The sequence below is a fragment of the Thermobia domestica genome, chromosome 12, assembly GCF_964235325.1.
Source record: "Thermobia domestica chromosome 12, izTheDome1.hap1.1, whole genome shotgun sequence".
Lineage (NCBI taxonomy): Eukaryota > Metazoa > Arthropoda > Insecta > Zygentoma > Lepismatidae > Thermobia > Thermobia domestica.
The window spans coordinates 31,370,624-31,392,881 of record NC_137465.1 but is presented as its reverse complement, the minus strand read 5'-3'; the positions used below and the strand labels follow the sequence as shown (position 1 = coordinate 31,392,881).

The following is a 22,258-nucleotide window of genomic DNA, read 5'->3' as shown; positions in this document are numbered from 1 at the left end:
TTAGTTTATCATTATTATTGTATTAATTCTTCATTGAACCCTTTATCTTTTCAGATATTTTTCAATATTTTCTTTATTTTTTACTCTTGATAATGATTACCAGATGTGATGATCGAAATCGGTAGAAATTAATTCAAATAAATAAACAAGTGATTTGTTTTGGTTTTCAGTTTAGCATCCCCTTCAGCAGCGAGGCTATATGGCTCTTGGACCTACAGCTTAACGTAAAATCCGAATCACATGAGCTCCCGCCAGGAGTCGACCCCGGGTCTCCCACGCTAAAAATGCGTACACTAACCGCTTAGCCATAAGGAACTCAAATAAATATAAAAAATATGCTGATTAACACAATGACTTGCCAATAACATTTCTAATACAGGTGAGTTATTATTATTATTATTATTATTATTATTATTATTATTATTATTATTATTATTATTATTATTATTATTATTGTAACTGTTCCATACGCTAAATAAGTAAATATAGCGATTGTTTACATTGTAACGATAAGTTTATTTTTTCTTCTTATATTTAGGCTTGTTGATATGCCTACTCCAGGGTGTGTACAATCAGCCGTCAGTGAGACTCTTTCAATTGGTGCACCAATGCTTTTACCTCCACTCAGAGAACGAATGGAACTTTTACAGTCTCTGCTACCTCAAGGACCTGACTTGACTCGAGGGCAAGTACGTAATGAGAAGTTTTAATTCTTTTTTCTTGCACATCGGAATATTGCATAGTAGAAGTTCTTAGACAAGAAAAGGAACACAAGGCTACATATAAAAAACAGAAGTTCGCCAAACCTTTAAGCGTTAATTTGCTTCTAATATAAACACTTTGTATTTTGATGATTTTAGTATTGAAGATTGAACTATACAAAATATGCAAAATGAATATCAATTTTCTTTATTATTATTATTATTATTATTATTATTATTATTATTATTATTATTATTATTATTATTATTATTATTATTATTATTATTATTATTAAATAACATACAGTCGTCAGCAAAAGTGCCACAATAAACTATACACATGATTTTCCATAGAAGGGTGTCAAATATGCAAGTGAAATTAATCGATGAGCAATGAAAATTTTCACATTGTACATATTTTAAGTTACGAAAATAATTAATCATAAGATAATTTAAGTGTAATGCCCACTAAATAAATAAATGTTATTACATCGTTTGCTCTTCAGAATCTTCGAAAAAATGTCGAACGCTGAACTAATAATAATAATAATAATAATAATAATAATAATAATAATAATAATAATAATAATAATAATAATAATAATAATAATAATAATTTCGAAAAAAAAGCAGAGAACAAAATAAGCATATAATGTTATATAACAGTATATTTCATCAAAACATATAATGTTAATTTTTTCTAAATCTTGAAATGAAGTGGCATTTGTACATGTGCAGAGAGAATAAATTTATTATTATGAATGTTAATTATAGATGTATTAATTTGTACATAACAGAATAATTTCTGTAGCATTCGTTTATTTGATATAATTTTGAAATATTGGAAGTACTTATGTTTCTTTGTCCATTGATATTCTTTTATTGTTTTACTTGTTGCAGAAAATGTTATTGGACATTATATTGACTAGTTTGGAAGACCATAGCTACGTCTCATCTCTCTTAGGTTATAGCGAACCATGTGACGCTGAAGACAAGTTAACTGGAAAGGATTTACATCTTGCTGAAGTGTTGATGAAAACACTGCTGAGAAATCTCAGCTTTCATACGGTACGTGCATTTTCTTTTATTTGCATTTCATTGTGTTTAATACTGGAATATAATATTTTGTACTATGAAATACGAACACATTGCGAAGGCATTATTAAACTTTACTGTGAGCATTCACCTCTGGTGCTTGGGGTCCCGGGTTCGATCCCAGCCCCCGCCAAGTGAACTTTGTGGTGGACAAACACCGTGTGCGTGGGTTTTCTCGGGTTTCTCCCGTTTCCTCCCACTTTCTTCATTCCACCATTTCATTCATTACTCATCATCACCGTCTCCTTTAGCCTAACCGGCATAACCGTGGGACGTAAATTCAAAGATTTCATTTCATTTTGATAAACTTTACTGTTAACAACATTTACTATTCCGCTTGATTAAAAACGTGGATTTCCTTAATTTTGACCAATATGACTCCTAGCCGAAAGTGAAGTGGTGGTGGTTAAAGTGTCTAATGAAGGCGTAGCATTATTATTTATTAAAAGTGACTTGCTTTGGTCATATTTTATTTTTATTTAAAGCAATCAGTTCCAAAGCTTGAGTGAAAGGTATCCATACCTAAATTTTGCCGGTAAGAAACCAGTATTTCCAAGAACGAAAGGACATGCTGAAAGGCAAGAAAAGAATGAGTACTTGGAATAAGTATTCGCCAGGATTAGTAATATAATTCAAAATAGTAAATAATAATTTTAACGTAAGATACTTTTTTATCCACAACGTCAGACATTATAGCTAAGGATTAAAGTAAAGTGAAATGAAATTTGTTCTTTAATGCCCCATTGTTATTCCCTGTAGGCTAAAGGAGATGGATGATAATCAAAGAGATGAATGATTATGGATAATTGGTGGAATGAGTATGTAAAAGGAAACGAGAGAACCCTGAGGAACACGAGGTTGTCCACTACAAACTCACATGGCTTGGAATCGAACTAGAGATCCCTAATACCGGAAGTAAGCGCTCTACCACTAAACCATCGTGATCTCAGGTATTAACGTGTTGTAAGTTTTAATTATGGGTAGCTTCCTTCCTTCCTTTTTATTATTATTATTATTATTATTATTATTATTATTATTATTATTATTATTATTATTATTATTATTATTATTATAGCAATTTCATTGTCTTCGTCGAAACTAGTCGTTGATACCCTCCAATCTTCATCTTCTGTATCCAGGATATCATTTATAATGGTTGGTGTTACTTCAATACTATGGTTTATTATTTATGTTATTTTTTAAATATTGACTGCCATTATTTTGTGTACCAATTTCTTTGTTACCGTTTAGTTTACACTTTCTTCCATGACAATTTTACTCAGTTTCTATCGAAAATTTGAAACTTCAGTATGAAATATTTTGCAAGTTGGAAGGTATACAATTAAGTGAGTTATCAAAATCAGTTATGACATTCAGTTCGATTCATATTGGTATTAAATTCGTAAAAAGAAAAATAGGTGTTACTATTGTTCTAACTTCCGGTTTGTTTTTATATATTACAGGAGCAGCGTCTGAATGAAATCGAGAAAAACCTGGACAAAGGTGAAGGGGATCTGGGTGACAAAGGAGCGCCCTTGACTCACTTACGTGGACTTCTTTCGTCTTTACAAAGTCATTTATTGGCTTACTGTAGCATGAATTCATTTGATAACAACTTAGTAAGTTTATTTTTTCTAATGTTTAACTTATCTTTGCCATGTTTAGTCAAGCAAAATTGGATCTTATAATAGAGAAAGTAATTCATGCTACCCTGTAATAATATTTCTTTTTCAATATCTCTATATAATTTACACAGTCAATGTCCAAGAACTCGCAGATGTTGCAGACCATGAAGGATTATGGCCTGCTAGATGGTTCTTAGTTGAAGTTGAATAGTTTAACGTCCCTTTTCAACATTGATGCGTATTAGACGAATTCTCTTTAAACTGCTACTCGAGATTTTATCTAAGGTTGAGTGTCACCACTGGGAATCGAATCAGAGACCACCCACATTGAAAAAGCGCTCGTAGGCAACTTGGCCGGAATGATCACTCTAAAGTTGTAAACGTGTAAAAACTGCCAGAATAGGTTGGACCCTATGATAACCGGGAACGAATTATGAGTAGCGGACGATATTTAAGAACGATATTTTCAGAGAGTTATATATATTTCTAACAGGATAATGCAACCTGCAAGAGGTTTGTGTTATCTCAAAGTGGTTTCAGGAGCATTACAATGAGATAACTTTCTGACCACTGTAAATAAATAGGCTGAGGTGAAACGGCCGAACTGTACAAGTACATCTTCACCAGTCAGTCTGTGTGAATTATATGGCTCTAAACCTATTTGTTTAGTAGAATATTGTTAGGTGCTGTATCAAAGATTCTTGTATTTTATCGTGACTAATCAAGGCGGTGCTGACATCCAAAAGTGGCACAACAAGATATAAGTAGATAGATATCTCTGTTATTTAATATATCCTGGTAAGTACAAAGATTCTGCAATTGCCAACAGAGGGCAGCACATACCCCTTATCTTTCCCATGTATTTTGTAGAGTATGACAATATTCACAATAATTGAATCAATGTCAAGAGATGAAATATTCGAACTCTGTTCAAAAACAAATTGAGTTAGTAATTAAAGAATAATTTGTGCATTTTTGTAATACTTTGTTTCTTTCATCGTTGTGAAAGTTTCACTATTCAGAGCCTGTCTTTTTTAATAATAATAATAATAATAATAATCTCTGTCTGTGTATCTGTCATTAGCTTTTCACGTTTGTGGTGGACAACATCGTGTTGGTATGTTTTCTTAGGATACTCCCGTTTCCTTCCACTTTCTCATTCCACCAATTCTTACATTATCATTCATTTGCCGTAATCATCCTCTTCTTAGCCTACAGGAAATAATCGTGGGACGTTAAACTGAAATATTTCGTTTCATTAGTATTTCGCATAGAAAGTAGCCCCCTAGAATCACCAAGTTTGGTACACAAGTACACAGGGTACACAAATCTTTTCTATATTCAACCCGCATTACTTCTGTGTTATGCGGGTGTACATAACAACAAAGGACAAATACCCGAGTTTTTAAGTGGTTGTGGAGAAATTTGTGAAGGACTTTCTTCGTCCTCTCTTATGCAGGTTCTGAATTGAGATCTGACAACTACGAGAACTTACAGCTAGTTAGAATGAAGAATCAAAATAATCAACAAGTGTACGGATTATTATTTAATTATTGATTTACTTTGTTTTGGGACAAAGTTTCAATGTCTCATTTTGTGAAATTCAATTATTGTGAATATTGATCGCACCCTACAAAATACTCTAGAAAGAGAAGGAATATATGCTGCCATCTGTTGGCGATACTCGAGCCTTTAGCAATGTAAACAAGAAAATGATGTACGTATTTCTTGCATATGTAGTTAAAAATTATATCTAGCCATAAAATATTACCATTTGTGCGAATCGTTAACTAGTATAATATAAAGTTACTGAATGACAGTATCAAAGGTGTGTGTGTGTGAAAGAACATTTCTTACGTCATCGAGAAAATTTAAAAAGCAATCAAATCAGTTTTTGTCATATAGGAAAGAAAATTTTAAAAATCAAAATTCTAGACCTCGGCTGTAAAAGGTGATAACCCACATATCACAAAAATTTTAGTTCTGTGGATGAACAAGACGACAATCCCCTTCTCTGTGTGTTCAAGGTGAAACATTTTTTATTTTTATATATAGATGGCAGGGTAGGTTACGTTGACATGCCACTCTGACGAATTTTACGCACGTATAAGGTGACACCCAAGGTTTAGAATTGTGAAAATCAACTTTAATTGGAATATTATTTATACAGTCGTGTTTATTTATTTATTTACTTTATTTATTTATTTAGTTAGTTAGTTATTTTAAGAAGGACATTTTTCTTTTACAGCATATCTTACATAAGGATCAGATAGTAAACAAAAAGTAAGGGGCTGAATATTTCGGAAAAAAAAGTCATCTAGTGTAATTTTAATTTCAGTTTTGTTCAGTAACATATATTTATTTTCAAATGCCGTAGAAAAATCAGAAAGAACTATTTTGTTGTCTGCATGGAAGTTTTTTAAAACATTCAGTAATGTCGTTGTTATAATATCATTTTTCTTACAGATATCTCCAAGCATAAATTTGTTACACAATCACTTAAATCTTTTGTTGCCACTAGCTTCTGAAGTATTCAGACATGCTACAAACATCGCAAAGAATTTTCCTAATTCTCTGAACAAATTACACGGTAAGTGCAACTGAAAGTACTTATTAAATTTTGATATTTCAAATAAATATCAAAGTAAAGTTTTGTAATATTGGTAAATAGAACAGATTCTTACGATATTAGCAAGTTACCTTTTCCAGTATCGTATTTTCATTTGCAGTTGCTGCTAAATTTTCGGTGGTCGGGCTAGGAGCTTCTTTGCTAGGCGCAGATTAAGGATTCGCTAAATTGTAGGTGAGTAATGAGAAAGACAAGCTGCAAACATTTCAGTATTAGAATGCTGATTTGTAATAATAATTTTCTTCATACTTCGCCTGTTTCTTTTTCTCTTTTCTTCGATGAAATCAAAATGTACTAGTGTTGCCAGATTTTTGTACATACGAAGGTCATCACAAAAGTAAAGAACGATTGGGTGTATATATATATATATATATATATATATATATATATATATATAAACCTTCATTTATAACAATACTAAGCCTATTTCCTATTTTCAATATTTACAACACAAATTTTTCAATGACAATGTTAGATTTATCTGTCACCAAATCACTGAAGCCATGATGTTACTGCTTCTTTAAGCGAGCCGACTATTTGGAAGGTGTTCTCCCGAGAAACTCCTTCATTTTTGGGGAAAAGTTATGGTCACTAGGCGTCAAGTTAGGACTCTTAAGAGGGATGATCAAAAACTCGCCTCCCACGTGAGTCTTCGTAATTCTTGTTGTGTTGCTGGAGCAACATGAGACCGAAAACCTGACGTGACACACAAGAATGAGACCCAGCTCAGAGTGAGGGCTAGGAAGCTAATCAGCAAACACACAGTCACCATGGTGGAAGATCTGCGCGCGGTGTAGTGTTCAGCCATTCTTTACTCTTTAGTAGTATCTTTATGGCTTCAATCATTGACGACAGATGAATATAAAATCGGCAATGAATAACTTGGGTCTCGTTATAATAAGTACTGTCACGGACGCTCATCGATATCATCGTTAAACTTTGTCCGTGATTGTACTTTCAGTTCAATATTCTTCAAAGGGCATTCAACGAACAGCGAAAGGAAATGATGGATATTTCAAAATCAATTTGTGTTTAATTAATGAATTCTTTATCTGTAAAACTGCTATGTAATTCCGTCTTTGAAATCGTTGCCAAGCACTGAAGTCAGCTAGCTTTCACAAGTCAACATGTAAGATCCATGCATTGACAAATATGATGACAGAAGTGAATTTCAGAGGTTCACGTCTTCACGTATTCCACCACGAGTACAAGAAGTTCCATAATCTCGTCTCGAGTCGAGTAACAAAACTACTGGCCTTTTCCAAAGTCAGTAGTAGTAACTTCGAAGACCTATCAGGAGGAACACCTAGTTACTAGTGTGGATCATATTGTTTATCTAGACTACATCAATAAGAAAAGGTATGTACCTGTTTCACATTTGTCAATGCCTAGTCATGAGTCAGTGCTTGGAAGTTTCAAATAGACGCTACTGATCAAAACTACACACATTAAAAACATTCCCCCACAGATCCTATTCTTTTATTTCAACCGAAATGATTAATGACGAATTTATTGGTGTACAACTTATCGATGTCTATTATTAAGAAAGTTGTGGTTATTGCTATGACACCTCTTGCGTACGTCCCGTTCTATGTAGATCATAGATAACTCATAGCATAACCACATGGTGGAGGCGTTAAAAAATCTAACGAAAACTTAGCGATTTTTGTTTTCTTTTATTTAATTGTCTTAGTCAAGCATCGATCCCAACACCACTAGAATTAAAATAATTCATCTTCGTTTTTTTGTTTTCGATTCAAACAAAATTTATTAATGGCATGTCTTTTAGGAAAGTAATTCAAAAGCAATCACGTATAACTGATGAATTAGATGCGACGTTAGACCAGATACTTCAATGTGTAACACCGCCTAGGCAAAGGAAAGAAAGAAAACCAGACACACAGAACTACACAGTCACTCAGGTTTCTGACACGAGAGTACAATTTATATCAGCCGGTAGTTCTCGAAGCGAAAGTGAGCAAAATTCAACAAACATGCAGGCAAATCCAGTTAGTGTTAATGTCCAGACAGAACTATGTAAATTGCCGCTTTGATATTAAATCCGGAAAGGATGTAGTTTCATCCGGAAAGGATATAGTTGATCAAAAATGCCTCCCACGTGAGTCTTCGTAATTCTTGTTGTGTTGCTGGAGCAACATGAGACCGAAAACCTGACGTGACACACAAGAATGAGACCCAGCTCAGAGTGAGGGCTAGGAAGCTAATCAGCAAACACACAGTCACCATGGTGGAAGATCTGCGCGCGGTGTAGTGCTCAGCCATTCTTTACTCTTTAGTAGTATCTTTATGGCTTCAACCATTGACGACAGATGAATATAAAATCGGCAATGAATAAATTGGGTCTCGTTATAATAAGTACTTCAATAACAATGCCGATTATGCAGAAAAGTAGAGTTAGGTTTTGTATTGTTCTAATTAAAGTTTTGTTGTAGTATCGTCTGTTTCTGTTGCAATTCTTCTTTACTTTCTGAACCACCCTCATATATATATATATATATATATATATATATATATATAAGAAAGGCCCAGTTTGTGTTTATGAAATTTGTAATTGAAGTATTAAATGATTTTATTAAATTTATGAGTCTTTATTGATTTTTTTTGCTGAAATCTTAATGAAAAGGCGTACTAATTTTTTAACAATCATTCATTACAACAATTACAAGTTTTCATAAACACAAATTACGAGGATCATTTAACTTGAACTGCCAAACTGCTACGATTGGAGTGTCGTGTGGACAGGAGGCAAATGACTACGTAATGTGTTCCGTGGATATGTACGGGTCAGTTCAACTCTGCCGCGGTCCCATATTACGGTGTGTGTGGCGAGTAGACATTCTTAAAATGATTGTTGTGTGAGAAACCGCCCTAACGCAATGTTCACGCGTGCAGAACAGCGTGTGTTCATGAAATTCCAGCGCGCCTACACCTTCAACGTTACAATGAGGAAGGTGAGGACTTCTTGCACTGCATTATTGCAAGTGTCGAAACGTGGGGAAGATCCTACGAGCCTGAATTGAAACGTCAGTCGAGTGAATGGCGCCACCCAGAATCTCCACGACCGAAAAAGCTTAGGCAAGAGCCAGCAGACGTGAAGGTGATGATGATGATGATAATGTTATATGACCATGAAGGCATTATCCTGTCACATCAAGTTCCACCGGGCATTACCGTCAATGCTGCATACTATGCTTCATACCTCAGTCACCATTTGCGACCAGCATTGCGGCGCAAACGTCCACACCTCCCGGAGTTTGGACCAATTCTACACGGCAATGCCAGATGCCATACAGCCAATCCAGTACAGACTCTGTTGCAACGATGAGGTTGGCAGGTACTGGAGCACCTGCCGTACTCCCCTGATATGAGCCCTAGCGATTTTTGATCTTTTCCCAAAAATAAAAGAACCTCTCAGGGGCAAACGTTTCAGAGACATTTCCAGCAATGTTCGTGCCTTTGGGCACACTGTCAACATCCTCTCACAAAGTGGGGCTTTGACAGGTATTCAACGGTTACCAGACATCTTGGCGAAGGGTTCAACAGGCTGGCGGAGACTACATCGAAGGACTGTAAGCTTTTTGAGGTGAGTGATTCACTACGTTCTATTTCATAACTATGTTGCCACTTCGAGTTAATGACTCTTGTATATCATAAATAGATGTAAGATTAATGATTTTTCTTTGTTTTTAAAACTGATAACTACAGAGACCTGGCAACAGTAGTACATTTTGATTTTTTAAAAAAGGAAGAAGTATGAAGAGCATAATTAATTACGAATTAACATTCTGATATCGCTGAATTTACAACTTGCCTTTCTTATACTTACACTTACCATATACAGTACTTAATCCACTCTTATCTAGTAGCCTTGAAAGAAGATGGTAGCCCCGACCACCGAGAATTTAGCTGCAACTTTATGTACATATACAGGGTGTTAATGAACTACCGACAAACTGTAAGAGGTGATTCCTCACATCAAAATAAGAGAAAAAGTTCATGTGAACCTATGGCGAAAAGTGCATGGTTTCAGAGCTAAGGCTGTCCAAAATCGCGCAAAAGCCAAATTTCAACAGGTCCTATTTCGAATTCCAGAAACTGTAGATGGTGGTCCTTATAAGCGTAAAGGAAGCCACGCATATACAATCCAAAAGTACATATTTCGTCAATTTTCAATAGGTGTACAGGGCATTCTCTGAAGGGTGTAATTCTCACATATGCTCTCAATAGAGTTTTGAGATATACCCTGATATCAAGGAAGGCCCAAAGTAAGCAGGAGGTAAGCTTTGACAACAATGGACATCCAATGCTTTGGAGGGAAGTCGGAAGTGTTAGGAACCGGCAGCTTCATGATTTTTGTGTTCGGAATAATGTGTGATACGATGTATTTCGTCTCGGTATATTTCACGGTTTCTTCACTTATAAGCGTGAAAGAAAACATTACAGCATGCGTTTTCCCGAGTACAAGAGACCGCTGCTGACGATCCTTAACACTTCCGACATCGCGCCAAAGGACTCCGTGTTCACTGCTACCAAGACTTATCGTTTGCCTACTCTGGACCAATCATAAAGTCGGAGCAAATCTCAAAATTCGGTTGATGGCATGTCTGGGAATTTCACCCTGTATGCAGTAATCTGTACACCCACTGAACAGTAATGAAATATGCATTTTTAGATTGCGTATGTGTGACTTCCTTTACGCTGATAAGGACTAACGTCCCCAGTTTCTCGAATTCGAAATAGGGCCTCTTGAAATTTGGCTTTTGCGCGATTTTGGACAGCCCTAGCTCTGAAACTATACACTTTTCCCTACAGGTCCATACGAACTTTTTATCTTATTTTGATGTAAGGGATCTTACAGTTTGTCGGTATAGTTCATTAACACCCTGTATATGGTAAAAATAATTATATATGGAAAAGGCAAATACTGATAAAAGTCGAATTTTTCTCTATATAAAAAATAAAGTAAAATAGTAAAATTAAATAACAGTAAACAGATCAAGTTGTACATATATCAGTCAGAAAATATATATTATGTAATTGTTTAAAGTGTTCTATAAATAAATAAAACACTCCCTTAGAAGAAGCAGAACGGTTTTGGATGAGCGTTCCGAACATTTCTAATTGAGACTGACATCATGAAAATTTTTTGTTAAGATTATAGAATAAGTTAAACAAGAATTTTAGGAATGATAAAAATAATAAAAAAAAATGAATCAAAAGATTATGATCTTGCCCACTAATTAGTTTTTGGATCAGGGCCCACAAAATTTTTGAACGGCCCTTAAATCGAGTTTTCCTATTTTGTGCGGAATGAGCACATCATTCTAAGTTAAGTGATAGTTTGAGTTTGGCTACAGTATATGTAGTTCTCCAGATATAAGGCCTACAAGAAAAACTTTTGATTGAAATATATTGGATCTTTTGATGCATTTTTGATCACGGAGCCACAGAAGTTTTGAACGGCCCCTAAATCTAGTTTTCATATTTTTTACTACCATAAGCATACCATACTGAGTTAAGTGATAGTTTGGATTTGGCTATAGTATATGTAGTTCTCCAGATATAAGGCTTACAAGAAACTTTTTACACCTGAAATTTATTGGATCTTTTGATCCAACAAAACGGGAGAGGGAATGACTCGAAAGAAAGCTGTGCATCTCTCTGTACAAAAGGTAAATTCTTTAGTACGTGAGAGAGTTGTAACTGCTTAAAATACCAAGGTCTTCTAGCAGTTTGCCTTATAGTGTAGTATAGTTAGTGATAAAGCGATTAATATAGAATTTGAAGTAGTTACAGATAAAACAATTCCTGAAATGGAAATTATATAACATACATTTAGTAACTTCAGGATGCAGATGTATGCAAGAAACACATTTTTGCTATAAGCACAGATTAACCTCAATCCATATTCGTTATTTAAAGCCATCTCTTTCTTAATCCAGGTGAATGATTTCAGATACTTTCCTGTAGTCTTTGTCTTAACAGAACTGAGTTACTATGTCGAGATTCGTTGGCACAAAAGTAACTATACGAAATGTCAGTTATATCCTTAAATTTTCAGTTATGGTCACTTGTGCACCAATTTCTCTATGTAAATAATTCACATTTCTCTATGTAAAAATGCTCAATTATTATTTTGCAAGTGTAAAATGTTCAGTTAAGAGAGATCAGTATTTACACAAATACACTTAAAACATATTTTTGCGTCGAATACCATTTTCTTTGAAGCGATGGTATATTTTTTTTAAAGTATGTGTTTATTTACATAAATACTTACTTACTACTATGAATATTTTTTATTTACAACATAATAATTAAGCATTTTTACGTAAGTGAATTTCTAATGTAGAGAAATTAATGGAAAGTTTTGTGTACTAGTAACTAACTGAACGTTTGTAGGTTCAATTGACCCTTTGTACCTTTATAATTATTTAATTTAACGTCAAATTATTAACAATATATAACAACAACAAGGACAATGGTAAGGGAAGTGACGGGAAATCGGCCAAAGTCTATATTGAAGGTACCATGCCAGCATTCGCGTGGTATGTTCTGTGTCTACCAATCAAAATACAGGATGATTTTTTTTTTTTTTTAAACTCTCGGATTTCATTTGCGTCTAGAATTTGTAACTGCGGTTTGGGCAAATGATCAAGGAAGGATGGGAGATTTATGATATTATGTTTACTGGCTTGAATTCATCCGGGGTAATATCGACCAAGCCTCAAGAAAAACAGTAGATATTCGCCGCTGTACCGTACAATTGGAATGGGGTTGTGGATTTTCGAAGCGAAATTGCATAGTACAAATTAAGTGTTAGTGAGAATACAAATTAAGTGTTAGTGGTAACACCTATAAATCACATATTGAATAGCTATAGCCGATTTCTTGAGACAAAAAATGGAGATATTTCATGGGCGACCTAAGGATTCGATAACTGACATCTTCTACAACACCCGCCTGGGTGGTCCGATGCTTCTTTGTCTCACTCAGAAGCGATCCTGTTTCTTCTAATTGTTTCACTAGCGACCATATTATGTTCCTGTCTGGGGCAGAACGTGAGACAAATTTGTTTGTAAATGCCCTTTGCGTAACAACAACAGATTCCGTTCTCCAAAAACTTTTAACGATAAACTCATGTTGCTCCAAAGAATACACTATTGTCACTGCTTCCTGATCATACTTACACAGTAGCATATAACTGTACAGCACAATTCCTAAAACAACGGCCCAGTTTCCTGTTTCTTATTGACTTGACGAGGTTGCCATCTAACGAAGAAAACTTAAATATCAACACCGCACTGCATCTCATTCCAATTGTACGGTACACTGGCGAATATTTGCTGTTTTCCTTTAGCCTTGGCCGATATTACCCCGGATGAATTTAAACCAGTAAACATAGTCCCATAAATCTCCCATCCTTCCTTGATCATTTGCCACAAACCGCATGAAAATCAGACCTCAGTTAGAAATTCTAGACCCAAATGAAATCCGCGACTTTAAAAAAAAAATCACCCTGTATTTTGATTCAGTGTGAATGAATCCTTCAATATTGTAGAATGTGACGAGAAACCTATTCTTCAAAAATCGTGACCGTAGCTTTAAGAGACGAAGGCAACAGGATTGTGACGAAAATCGTTGATCTAATTTAAGAAGGAATTGCATCTTCAATTAGAAATACATATTGAGGTTAATACTTACATTTATAACTGCGGAACAAGTTCAGTTCATATTCTTTTCTTTTAAATTTTGAATAATAATAATACTTTCTCTCCTAATAGAAGATTTAACATCCGTCTTCAGCAATGAGGCTATGTAATTCTTCAGTATGGAGTATGAATGTGAAATCAAAAATATTTGTGCTAGCATCGTAGATCGAATCCAGAATTGTAGTAGCTATCTTCTTTTTGCTCCTTCTTTTGTGTATAATAACGTAACTTTATTAAGTAATCATACTTTCAAGTTTTATTATTTTCTGATTTCTTATTTAAATTTTCTTTAAAGCTAAAAGAAAACAACAGTTTATTGTAAATGTAAATACTAGTAAATTTTAAATGTATGTATTTAGATATTCGTTAATAGAAAAACCTAAACAACTCAGAAACTTCCGTCAAATACACTGATCTAACCTCTTCTCTATTTCGATTACTGTCAAAATTTTTCCGGAGGAGAAAAGTGTTAAAATGTTCATTGGTAAAATACGGGCATGTAGAGAAGTAGTGAAATGTGTACTAGATTTCATACCATCTGTATATTTGTGTTTCGTCTGTAATAGGTATAGGATGCCCGAGAAGTCCCAAACCATTTCTGGGTAAGAGTACTTGAATTCAAATCAAATGTTTATAATATCAAAGAAGATACCGTAAGTCAACAGAATCACACCGAAATCTTCAGGAGTACAAGGTGAAGATTAGGGATTTGGCGCACCTGCGTGAACGCATTTCGGCATCGATGCGCACAATTACCCCAGCAATGTTGCAGCGTGTGTTCAGGTTGCACCGCAGAGAGATCGCAATTCTGCTTGAATATGGAGGGTGGTCATGTCGAACTGACTTCATTTAAATTCAATTGCACCTTCCCAGAAATGATTAAGGATTTCTCGGACACCCTATATATATATATATATATATATATATATATATATATATATATATATATATATATATATATATATATATATATATATATATGTCATGTGATGCATTGTTTCATTTTTTGATATGTTGCATTGCTTTTGTATTAATAATTTTTTATTATTATTTTTTTTTCTTGAATAAAGGTGCCGTTCATGATTCTGCAGCAGGAGCAATGCTTTCGAAGATCTTGCATTCTCTATTGCTGCTTCCTGTGCCTTGTGTCCAGCCATTATTGTTTAATTTGTTATCCATTTTGTCTCCAATGGACAAATTAAATCGTATGTTACCTCCAGGACTTGTTTTCGAAAAGGAATTCAGTGATAGTGCTTCAGGTAAATATGTATACAAACTTTTTTTTTTTGAGAGAGAGAGAGAGAGAGAGTAGAAACAATTAAATTGTACTTTAACCTATTTTAATTATTTTATTTCAGGCTAAGGAGGAGTGAAAAAGTTCATACGTATAAGTGCTTTGAAAGTGAATATGTAAAAGCATTAATGTGGTTTCAAAGTTCTTTGTATAATAAGTGTCCAAAAGAGAGACAGCTGCAGCCGCTACAATCGAATCTATCAGGTTCTTTCATATAATGAGAGAAGTATTTTATTTAAATGAAGCAGCTTGTTTTGATAATAAAATTACGTTGACGTTGTGACTGAAAGGAGAACAATTCTGATTTTTAAAGAGAAAGACTCAATTTCTGCAGTGTTTACTATTCGGAGACAACCTATACACACCGTCATTTTTTAACTTTGTCGTTATCATTCATTAAATGCAAATAATGCATATGATAACCTAGGTGTCCTGCCGCGTCCTTCCTTCAAATCTTTAACCCGATTAGGTATGATTAATGAGTTTTGCTTTCTTGAACTATGTATTGATGGTCCACTTTGTACACAAATAATTTCGCAACACTCCACTGGAGACAGACTTCAAGATATGATCTAGCTGCATTATCAAGCATTCCCAAGACGTGTTATATAGGATTCACATGTCATACAGTTACGTACGAGGGGAACCCAAAAAAGCCGGAATCTAGCCCTGCACATCGTATACGTGTAGTACATGGTTGCGCCGCTAGAACACTGTGGGAAGACCTCTCCTGAATCAGTATGCCAAGTGGCATCAACCAGTAACGACACATGTGGTTTCTCTGACAGTTCTGTGTGTGTGTCTGTAGTGCACTGTGACACGAAGAAACGGCAGATTCTCACGAACAACGCGCGGCTCTAAAGTTTTGTTTTTTACTCGGTAAGAATGTAGCAGAAACTGTTATGATGTTGAGAACAGCTTACAAGGAACATGCTGTCAGTAAAGTGCAGTGTACAAATCGTTTGCTCGGTTTTAGAGGGAAAATGGCCATTGTAGATCTGCCCCGTTCTAGTCGTCCTTCAAGTGCGCGAACCGAGGACAACATCGTCAAAATTTGTAATCTTATCAGGAAAGATCGACGAAGAACAAGCTGTCAACTCGCAGACTTATCCGAGTTATCCTGGAACTCCATTCAGCGCATTTTTCACGACGATTTGGAAATATGACGAGTGGCTGTTAAGTTTGTGCCCAGACTTCTCACCAAAGAGCAAAGGAATCGTCACATGGAAGCCTGTCATGCAATGAAAGACACAGTCACAAACGATCCACACGCCCTGTTTGCCAGATTTGACTCCCGCAAACTTCGTGCTATTCCGTCGGTTGAAAAGGAACTTCAAAGGAAATTGTTTTGCCGATGTCGACGAAGTCAAACGCAAACGCAATGTCACGACGGCGCTAGCAAGAATCAAAAAGACCGAATTTGCAAGGCGCTTCCAACAATGGAATAAAAGTTCTGACAAGTGCGTTAGTACTAATGGAGAGTACTTTGAAGGAGATTAAAGTTGTATTTGAAAATAAAAAGTTGTATTCCAAAAACAAAAAAAGCCCAGGCTTTTTATCAGAAAATCCGTGTTATTTTTGATTTCCCCTCGTATGTATTAACTTTTGAGAATATACTACTATACTGGTATACTTATTTTAAAAATAGTATTAATTTAAGTTCCCTTAATTTTATATTAGTATTAAAAGAGAAAAGTTCATGTTGACTTTTTTTTTTGTAATTGAAAGCTATCAGAAATATTTTATAATAATACATCTATATAAGTTATTAGGATTTATAAAATCTTTACCTGTTTGAGGCTCTCAGCTATAGTGTGTGGTAAACACTTCGCTTCATTTTTTTTTTTTTTTTTTTTCTGTCCGGATAAATGTTCAACCTAAATAGGACCAGAAGGGCATACCGTGAGGATCACAGCTTGAGAAATGCTTCATTAGCACTCTTTTTAAAAATAGGATTTTTAGATTTAAAGATCTGACAGAAAATACACACATCTGTAATATACAATTCCACCTATGGATTCGAGTATAGGGTTTTCAAAGCAAGGTTCATGTGTACTTTCTCCTTTTAATATGAATGTGAGGCACGTTAAGAAATATTGGAATCACAGTTTACCTTTTCATCTGGCTTTACCGTAGCTCCTTACACATTCACCCAGAGATATATTGCCACACAAACAAAAACTTGCCATTGGATTCAATAATGCAGTGGTTTCCAACCGGTGTGTCGCTTAGTGTGTCAGAAATTTTAAAATTAAAAAATCATGAACCATTTACTAATTAATTCAAATCAATTTTGAGACAGACTGTGCAAGTCAACGCCTCCAATGGCAGCAACACTGCCCAGTACTACAGTACTACTTCATAAAAATTCGTAGTCTTTCACTATTATAATTATGTTCTTAATAATAGAACATCAAAGAAATGTGTCACGAGGTTGTGGGTAAAGTGTGTCATCAGTTAGGAAAGGTTGCAAACCATCACAATAATGCACGGAGTCAATCCAGTTTGGATTGTTATTATCCACTTTTCGAAGATCTTGCTTTATTACCCTCTCATCTTCTTGGTATACACACCTTGTGCCCTTCTTAGGCATCTTGATTGTATTATCCTTATGATATTCAGTAACCTCGAGCTGCATTTGTGTAGCTTCCTTCGTTTACCTGTTTTTTTTCTTTTTTTTTTTTTTTTCAGTCTCTTTCTGTTCCAAATATTTTTTTGTAAAACATCGATTCCGAAGATCCTCAGCCTCGTAGTACAAAAATATAGAGATTTTGAGTGACAAAGAAATAACACAATTAAACTTTGTAAGTCTACCTATGATAGAATTTGAGACAAAAACGTGAAATAGGGATGGCAAATACCGGACATTAGGAACCAAAACCATCAAATACTAATTAATGCAAACAAAACAGACGCTGGTATGAGATGCACAAGTATTGCCAATACGCAGTTTTCATTTTTTCTGAACGAATTACTGTAGATGTCGATACTTGTGTCGAACAGTCCAACTCCGTAATGATTTATCATTGATAAATATTAAAAATAGTAGGACAAAAAAAATTGTTGAAACGATGGGTCGGCCAGAATATAAGATGAAAATGGTAAAATTGTACAGCCCCATTCAGAAGCACCTATTACATGGTCTGAATTTAGGACTCTCAAAAGTTGAAGTGAGAATTACTATATTTTTAAACGAGCATGTATTATACAATTAAAATACAAATGCATACACTGTTAAAATCAGCTTCGATGTGCCATACAATCAAACATTAATATGTGTTTATATTACAGAGGCGAATACGCCCACTCCGTCAGAACTTGTTGAAATGGCTGAACCTTATTGGTTGTGGTTGGTTGATTTGGAGAGAACATGTAGCCTCCTAGTTGGACGCTGTTTAGGTGGAATGCTAATGGGAGACATTTTTACACAAGATGAGAGAGAAACCATACATTGGCTCAATAATAAATTGTTCTCATCGGGACTTGAAGGAGCAGCAGACGATATTGGTAAGTAATAATATGCGTTACACTACGTATAATAGTATATATTTCTTACTGACAAAGTGACCGGCACTGAAAAGTTTGACCTAATACTATAAAAAATAAAATTAAGTAAAACTTCCAAAGCTAATTATGTCTTGAGGGTAAAGAAGACGAATGATAATTGCAGATGGACGATGATAAAAGAGTTGGTGGAATAAAGTGAGGGAAAATAAACGAAAACCAAAGAATACCATGGTCACGGTATTACTCACAACCTTTTTACATGGAGTAGAGTCGAACCGTCAGTTTGTTTCGGCAGATGAGCACTTTACGCTGAGCCACCAAGTCTCCCGCTGCTGGTATATTGGCATTGATATAAATCTCGTCGAAGTAACATCACAGATTTATGGTTCATTTTCTACTGTATGTCTGAATTAGTGTTTCTCAACAGACGGACCAGGGTTTAATACAATAATGTTGGTATCTTGTGGTTTTTCACGTTTCTTTTCTTCTGAATATGCAGATGTTTCCTGTCAGGGCAAATATTTGAAATTAACATCTTAGTGGATAAATTACTTTAATAGGGATTAGTTTGTTTCAGGATTTATATCTTAACATTATAATCAAGAAGGGATAAAATAAAATACTTAATTTATTTTTTCTAAGGAATAGATATTTAGTTATTGTAATGCTTACATGTAAACTTAGCCTAGATTATATATGCACCAGGGTTCACTTAACCCTGAAAGTCGTGGAAATGGCTATATCTCACAGAAGAGTCAGGGAAAGTACAATCAGACTTTACAGAAGTATTCAGTGTGTTCCTATTACTCAAGTAATGTTAACAAGCACTACAGGAGCTCACAGAAGATATGAAGAACACCTCAAAGTATCAATGCAAATTCAAAAAAGATTATGATAAAATGGATTAAAAAGATGTTTAGAAATAAAGAAACTTGAGAAGCACTGGTAAGTATTAAATCTTAAATATTTGAAAGAATAAAAAATTAAATAAAAAAATTTAGAAAAAGAAAATAGGTTAGGTTTCTTGGTTGTAGATAATAAAGAGAGAGATCAATTTATATGTTTACTTGTTTATGAAAGAGTGTTCTGGGAGAAGGCAGCAGTTCTCCAGTAGCCAAGTTGGCGGAAATCATAGTGATTGGTACGGCAACTTGGACATTAGTCCCAGGCATGGTCAGAGTGACTTTAATGGCTGGGATACTGCGGGGTGGAAGGCAACGGGAAACCACCACTCTATTTTCCCTAGTTTGCTGGCAGCAAAAAGAGAACATATGAAAGAGGTGTATGTTGTATTTATTGATCTAGAAAAGGCTTTTGACCGCGTGAATTGGGAATTGTTGTTGGGAGTTCTGACAAAGATAGGGTTGGAATGGAAAGATAGAAGACTCATAAGAAACTTATACATGAACCAACAAGTAAGTGTTAGAATAGGGGAAGAACTGACGGAAGAGAGTGCAATTGGAAGGGGAGTTCGACAAGGATGCTGCCTCTCGCCAACTTTATTTAATATCTATCTAGAAGAGATAGTGAAAAAGAGCCTACATGATGATGACGGCATTTCGGTAGGAGGTAGAATGATTAGATGCATAAGATTTGCAGATGATATGGCGCTTCTTGCAGAATCTGAAAAGAAAATCAATAAAATGTTAGAAAAAATGAGAAAGGGCTTTGAAGAATATGGGATGAAAATAAATGTTAGAAAGACCAATAAAGGCAGAATACCTATGATGATGATGACTTGTTTATGATTATAGGGGGTAACGGTGGCTCAGTGGCAGAGCATTTACCTCTGGTGCGTGGGGTCCCTGGTTCGATCCCGGCCAAGTAAGTTTGTGATGGACAACATCGTGTTTGTGGGTTTTCTCGGGGTACTTCCGTTTCCTCCTACTTTCTCATTCCACCAATTTTTCCATCATCATTCACTTGCCATAATCATTCGTCTCCCTTAGCCAAAGAGACATAATCGTGGGACGCTAAACTGAAAGATTTCATTTTTATTTTTGTTTATATGTATGAATGTATTCAGAATGCCGAGATATTACGCTAGTGTATAATTATTATGTTGTACTAATGTTTTATTGTATTCTAAATACAGTAAGTTTTACTCATATTAATGCAGTAAGAAAGCAAGCTTGTACTGATTTTAAAAAGTTAATAAAAGAGACCGTTGGAGTGCTATGAGAACGGTGGGAGCTGACTAAAAAAATTTGTTTTTCTATACATCACCATAAATGATAATATCTTCGATCAGGAAAAAGTTACTTAGTCATGGAAAGTCAGGGAAATCAATATCAGAATTTCAATGTAAACCATGCATGTAAGTATTTTCTGATCATAGAGATTAACTAATTCTACATAGTGATTATTCGATCACGTCATGTCTACTTTTTCCCATTTCAGTGAAATCCGTGTCAGACATAACAAATGCTGTATTATTGGGATCAGAAGATATTCAACAAATTATTAACGTTTCTGTCACAAAATTATCATTATCAAATGAAATCAAAACAGCACTAGAAATAGCATTTTCTCCCCATTGTACCTCAACAGTGTATAGTGATTTAATGGAACATGCAAGATCTTTGGACTTAGATTTGTGTGAAATGGAGGATGAACCGTTGTTGGAAAGGGTTACACGGATTCTTTTGGTGGCTCTCTTGAAACATGTTGGACTGCTGTCAGCTATAGAGAAAAAACAAATGTAAGTATTTTCTTACAAACTTTTACTATATGATATTTTATGTAGTTTACTGTCAGATATAATGCTTTAAAAATCAGTAATAATTAATTTAAGATTAAATCTCACGACGATTATTCTATAATATCTGTATTCGGTGTACTTTGAGAATGAATGCGATAAGTAACTAATCGTGGGTACAAACTAAAAAAGTTTTTTATGTGGGTGTGTGTGTGTTTAACATGGGTTGTTTATTTGTTTTGTTTGGTTTAATGAGGCAAATAAGTGTGATGAGTAGCGTTGTGACTAAACTTAAATATTAAACTAATCATCATTACTATTATTACATGGTCCGTGATAATTTAAAAATTTTAATTTGATTTCCATGTGTTAAACAAATAAATTTTTCTCAATGTTGAATCTAAATCTGAGCTCCTTGCAATATTAAACCGTAAAATTTCAATCTATGGTTAATATCGCTCTGACTACCGTATATGATAGAAGAGATTTCTTAAAAGACTCAGGCAAGTGGTCCGTGTAAAAAAAAAAAAAGTAACTTAAGCTATAATTTATTTCTATACGTACTCTTAACGTAAATAGTGGTACATATTTTTGATGGGGATAATATTAGTTTTGAATATCATTTATCTCATTTGAATCCGTGCAGTAGGAAGTAGTATCATGTATTCTCACATAGAAGAAAGATGATACTTTGAGACAGGATTAGAGATGCAAGGGCTCGGAAAAAAACCGGCTTTTTTGGAAAAAAACTCGGTTTTTTCTGCTTTGCTTTTTTGCTTGGGAAATTTTGGGCTTTTTTCAAAATTCTGCTTTAAATCCATAAAGCAGACTTTGTTTCGCTTCTCTATAACACAGAAAGTCTTTTAATTAGTGGTTGATGCCGATAATAATATAAAACCTCGAAAGTAAACCATGAATTTCGAAAAGATATTTTAAACAATTTTACTTCAACATTTTTACATTATGAATTCCAAAGGAT

General features: G+C 34.6%; 1 protein-coding gene across 2 annotated transcripts in view; it reads left to right on the top strand.

Moving 5' to 3' along the window:
- The window catches only part of LOC145666394 (putative E3 ubiquitin-protein ligase HERC1), a 255,934-nt gene that overhangs the window by 58,134 nt on the left and 175,542 nt on the right, over nucleotides 1-22,258 (top strand). For both annotated transcript variants that reach the window (XM_081733597.1, XM_081733598.1), the window contains exons 15-21: nucleotides 539-689; nucleotides 1,602-1,769; nucleotides 3,260-3,415; nucleotides 5,888-6,011; nucleotides 14,851-15,039; nucleotides 18,366-18,581; nucleotides 20,982-21,282. In XM_081733597.1, the coding sequence (XP_081589723.1) occupies nucleotides 539-689; nucleotides 1,602-1,769; nucleotides 3,260-3,415; nucleotides 5,888-6,011; nucleotides 14,851-15,039; nucleotides 18,366-18,581; nucleotides 20,982-21,282 (1,305 nt within the window). The remainder of the gene's footprint in view (nucleotides 1-538; nucleotides 690-1,601; nucleotides 1,770-3,259; nucleotides 3,416-5,887; nucleotides 6,012-14,850; nucleotides 15,040-18,365; nucleotides 18,582-20,981; nucleotides 21,283-22,258) is intronic.